The 5,815-nt window shown below is 35.3% G+C and overlaps 1 protein-coding gene across 1 annotated transcript; it reads right to left on the reverse strand.

Annotated features, from left to right (window-relative positions):
- Positions 1 to 515: 515 nt before the first annotated feature.
- On the reverse strand, positions 516 to 1,952 carry LOC132043216 (uncharacterized). The gene is made up of 2 exons (XM_059433696.1): positions 1,139 to 1,952; positions 516 to 818 (listed from the first exon to the last, which is right to left on the reverse strand). The coding sequence occupies exons 1-2, from the start codon at positions 1,728 to 1,730 to the stop codon at positions 784 to 786; spliced, it is 627 nt and encodes a 208-aa protein (XP_059289679.1). The 5' UTR covers positions 1,731 to 1,952; the 3' UTR covers positions 516 to 783.
- Between the last annotated feature and the right edge of the window lie 3,863 nt (positions 1,953 to 5,815).

Raw genomic sequence — 5,815 nt, forward strand, 5'->3', positions numbered from 1 at the left:
GGCAGCCTGCTCAATATATAGACAGCAGTGGCAAAAGAGTGCCCCCAATACTTCAAAGGAATATGGGCTTAAAATCTTAGGGATCTAGCCATATCAAGGATAGTTCGGTGTCTTCTCTCCACCACCCCATTTTGTTGGGGTGTGTACACACAAGAACTCTGATGAAGTACCCGCATTCTCTAAGTAGTGAAGTAACTTGCTTATTAAAAAACTCAGTGCCATTGTCAGTTTTGTGTGGTATCAAATTGAGTCTTTATTAGAGCAAGAAAGTCTCTGAGAATCACTATAGTGTCAAACTTAATGGTCCACAAAAAAATCTAGATATACTTAGAGTAATTATCCACCAGAGTAAGAAAGTATCTTTTTCCATCAAAAGTTGGAAGTCTATAGGGACCCCAAACATCAGCATGTATTAAAGCAAAAGGAACATTGTTCACAGACAAATTTGAAGGAAATGAAAGCCTTGCTTGTTTTGCAATGGAACATACAATACACAAATGACCTTGCAGTTTCATATGTTGTAAGCAATCAATGTGAGATAACACCTTGAGAGGGGCATGCCCTAGCCTTCTATGCCAAACAGAACTATCACACATGCTATTCTGAGACACAGTATCACACATCACTTTATTCCTAGAGGCAGCAGCAATATCACACACATCATTATTAGAAACAAAACTACTAATATTTACAGAGTTAGAAGAACAACACTCCTGTCCGTTGCTTGAATCACCACCATAATTCTCCTTGTAAGCCTTCAAGATGTACAAACCATCATCCTCTCTACCAATCCCTATCACCTTCCCACTTGAGATTTCCTGAAACACATAGAAATCCGGGAAGAAACCAACCATACATTTCAATTCCTTGGTAATCTTTGACACAGATAGCAGGTTGCATTTGAAATCTGGGATATACAATACATCTTGAATAGTTTTGTCTTTAAAAATGGCTGAGATTCCTTTATGATTAATTTCTACTTGCTTCCCAGTGGGTAGATGAACTTTATTCTTAGCATATTCACTCAGCTTCTCACATTTCATGAGAAACTCTTTATTATGCACCGTGTGATTTGAGGCTCCAGTGTCTACTATCCAGTTAGATTCAACTAGATTAGACAAAAGAGCAGTAATTGTACCTGTAGCACTTGATGAAGTGTCTGTTGTGTCCACTTTGATAGTGTTGACTGTAGGTGCATTCTCCTTTCCCTTTAGCATCTGCAAGATTTGAGAGTACTGTTCATGAGTAAAGATAGGAATAGATGGGTGAAATCCTGTATGTTGTGGTGCTGCTGTATGTTGTGGTGCTGCATATGTATGTTCATCAGGGACAAAGGTGTTGACAGCATTGTGTGCATAAGAGTTTGAGTTTCCTCCATTTGAATTCCTGCTCGTTTTATACTTGAAATCACTAGGATAGCCATGTATTTTCCAGCAGGTTTCCCTTGTATGCCCTTTGTTTTTGCAGTGATCACAGAATAGTCCTGATTTGCCACAGTGATTCTTTGGTCTGAACCCACTGTTATATACAGAATTTGAGTTTGAGTATCCACTGTTGTATCCATGGTTAGAACCTCTATTGTTCATAGAACTAGATGCTTCAATCCTATTATTCATAAAGTTGGGTGGTTCAACCCTGTTGCTCATCAGGGCTGATGATGAAGACTCTCCAACTTCATAGCTTGCACTATTCACCATATTCTTCCTTTGACTCTTCACATTGATAATCATAGCATATGCTTGATTAATATTGGGAAGTGGATAGGTTATGAGCACCTAACTTTTAGAGTGATCATAGGACTCATTTAAGCCCATTAGAAACTGCCACAACTTTTGTAACTGGAAGTGTTCCTTATACTTTTTGGATTCAGGACAAGGACAACATGGAGGTGGGATTAAGGCTTCAAATTCATCCCAAAAACTCTCTAAGTTTAGTAAAATAGGCAGATACATGAGATACTCTTTGTGTAAGTGAGGCAATTTGTTTATGCAAGAAAAAGGCCCTAGATGCATTCACTTTGTCAAATCATTCTCTAAGATCCTCCCAGACTTTGTGTGCATCAGATCCATAGATCACAACACTTATCAGATCCTTAGAGACTGTATTCATAATCCATGCTAACACAATGGCATTGCATCGATCCCACATATCATGCAAACTAGAATCATATAGTTCCTTCTTACAAGTCCTAGAACAAAAACTAATTTGTTCTTACCGTGGAGAACTAATTTCATTGATTTACTCCACAGAGAGTAATTCTCTGAACCTTGAAGTTGAATAGAAATGAGAACTGAACCTAGTATCGGATGGATGAATGTATAAGGGATGATTATGATGCACTTGATCCTCTTGATGTTGAGTTTGTTGAGCTGTGTTACTTTGAATGTCAGCTTGTGTTTCTCCATCAGTAGCCATTTTTCACCTTGAACTTTCGTCGAACAGGATTTGTGCAACAACTTCGGCGAATTTTTCAGAAGGAAAAATGAGTTTTAACCCCAGATTTCAACCAAACTCAGCTTTAATTGCTTTGAATTTAACACAGTCACCTAATCAACACTTAATCTTCAAAATCTTCAAACTCAATGCAACAATCACAGAAGACGATTATCGATTAGAAGCGCAAAGACTCGAAATCATATTGAAAACCAAAATTAGCTTTGATTTGAACAATTGTTGAAACTTTATCTTCTACCTCTACATGAACTGAGTATATTTAGTGAGCTAACACCTGGTGCTCTGATACCATGTTGAAAGAACTCAGTAATGGTGAGAGTAGAAGCATGGAAGAACAGTTGAGACAAATAAAGAAAATATCCGTGTTATTCAATCTGTTTCAATGTACAAAGTATGTATATATACAGACTAACTAACTCTAATAGCTGTAACTGCCTACTTAAGCTACTAAATAACTAACTAGTGGACCGTACATGCCACCTATGTATAGCTGGCCCACTACTCTCTATTACAGCTGGCCCATTCCTCTCAATAGCTCTGTTGGGATGTGAATAAGATAAAGGTCTGAGAGGGGGTATGTGGATGGGTGGAGGGTGGGTCGTGGGGTTGGAGAAGAGAATTTTGGCCCATTTTTGGAGAGTCAAAATAAATAATTGAATGATGAGGTTTCATATTATTGTTTCTTAGCTTCTCTATGTATAAATATCTTTTCTTAGATTTTTCATTTGGTGTCTGTTAACTGCATTGGGATCCAACTAATTATGGATTTCCTATCAAATACGATTACATAATCAGAGCTCAAATACTAGATTTTTGTATAAAGATGGAGGAATATTACCACTCCACTATAACCCTTGTTGTTTCTATATATACACACACATGAAATAGTTATATACATTACAGAGCTATGGAACCTCAAACAATGCCTGAAATTAGGGAAAGAAATTAGATATAAAGAATTAGAAATGAAAACAGATTGTCTACTTGTTGTCAAGTTTATCAAAGAGGATAACTATCCTCTTAGGGGTATAATTGAAGATTATAAATATTTGTTGAAACCAACATGATTAACATCAAACATATTTGGAGGCCGAATCAATGTGTAGACTTTTTGGTGAATGAAGGTTATAATTAACACGAAGAAGATTTAACAATATGTTGGATTTACAGAAACATTGGGCACATCGGAAAAAGAAAGCTCATCGGAGAAGAAGCATTCTCCATTATTGAAAGAAGAAAACTTGAAGTGTTGAAGTTTGAAGTCCTTGTCCTTCATTTCCTACGGACAAAACAAAGTGTCAAAAAAAAGAAGTAAAGTTATCCTTTCCACATAAAACATTGACACGTGGAAATAAGGAGCACATGATTTACACGGAGGAAATAAAGAGCACACGACTTGCACGGTGGAATTCTCTAGAAACCGGACTATGATGCAAATATTCAAATATTATGGAGGCTCGATGTAAATATTATTATTTTAGTTTTTTAATTATTTTATTTATTTGTAATTATTAGTTTGTTAGAAGTAAACCAATAAAGTGACAGTAGCGCTTGTTACACACCGATTCTCTTTTACTGTTATAAATAGCTGTAATGTTGATATGAAATACAACCAGAAAAATTTAGCTCAGTCTCTTTATTTATTTTTGCAATATGGTATCAGAGCATTCGATCTAATTCTGTCTGTTTTATTCCATTTTTTTCTCGGTTTTTTGTTGTTTAAATTTTGTTTAGTTCTCTCCATATACAATGGCGAAATGCCATCGTGCCATATCACAATGGCGTAAAATGTTAATGCCGTATTGGGACAAGTTCCCAATTTAGCTGCTGACAAATATTACGTAATGAACTCATTGATTCCTCATCCATTCTTTATTTCACCATCCGATTCTCCGGCCAAGGTTAATCGTTATACCCCATTTTAACTGTGAGTCTTAATTTCAGAGTGATAACATATTGGTGATTCCTATTGATTGATTTTTAAGGAGTCGCCACCTAATTGATTTAATTAGGGCACCTAATTATTACTCAAGGTGAAAGCTACCCAAACCTCGTTAATGGTCCGTTTAGCAGCCGCGATTCCGTAGTGTGCGGTTCTATATCATCCTAAAGCGGCAAGTTAGCATCCTTTTTAGAACCGTTAACTTACTTGTTATCCGACCAAACTTAGGTTAATTAATTAAGGCTAAAAATGACTTACTCATATTGCTAAAGTTTGAAGAAAATGTAATAATGTTGTTAAAAAATAGGATTTACAAAAATAATAAGTTGCATGAAAGATGTCTTTAAATACTATTTTAAAATAAAATTTATAAAGGTTATTAAGATTTTGAAGGAAAAATATAATGATGCTATATAAATAATACTTGTGAAAAATACAATAATTTACTTATGCATAATAATTTTCAAAGAGAAGATTTTAGCAAATGCGAACTAAAAAATTATATTATATGAATAAAATCCTAGACTTATTTTAATATGATGAAAAAGGTACGGGTCTTTTTCTTTTCATTAACTCTATTTAACCGTATTTGGCTAAAAGAAATGTATAAACGGATTAATCTAAAATGTTTAAAATACATTTGAATTCATCTTTGCCATATTGATGACATTTTAATTTTTAAGATAGTAATAACAAATCATGATTCCTTAGCTCAACATATGTAATAATGCTATTTTGAAAATTAACTATTCTAATGAAAACAAATATTGTAAATACTATAAATAGTTTTAATCATAAATAAGAAAGTAAAACCGATGGTATTAATTATTACTTTCCCTTTAACTTAACTACCCAATATACTATATTAGCCCACTAATTTACTAGAAATCACCTAAGTTAAGAAAACAAAAAAAAACAAAGTAATGGGTTAGTTGTATAATACAAATTAAATGCATGAAAATGAAATAAGAGAAAAATTATATCAAATGGGCCCACCATTTTAAAAGAGAACCACAATCTGTTTTGCTATCGGGCTTTGGCCCGTAATTTCTCTTTTTAAATGCATGCCGCGGCCGCGTCACTCGTAGCGGGCCTCGCGGCCCGTAATCAATTTACAAAACCGACGTGGGGCCGACTCGATAGAGAAGAGTTCACGCCGGGGTTTTTAGCCCAACACCGAACGCGAGAAGAGACGAGTCCCTCGGACTCGTATACGACGGCCATGCACAAAAATAAAAGAAAAGGATTAGACATCTATTGATAAATGTATTAAGTAGTAGAAGTTAATTGTCCGATTCAACAAAAAAACCCCGGGCGAAGCTCACAAGTATGGGAAAAAGGTAGAAGTCAAGGAGATTGGGGGTTGACTTCCCAAGTTCGGAAGAGGGGGAAGGAAGAGAAAAAAGGGGAATATTAAAA

Source organism: Lycium ferocissimum, unplaced genomic scaffold (assembly GCF_029784015.1).
Source record: "Lycium ferocissimum isolate CSIRO_LF1 unplaced genomic scaffold, AGI_CSIRO_Lferr_CH_V1 ctg2202, whole genome shotgun sequence".
NCBI classification, from domain to species: Eukaryota; Viridiplantae; Streptophyta; class Magnoliopsida; order Solanales; family Solanaceae; genus Lycium; species Lycium ferocissimum.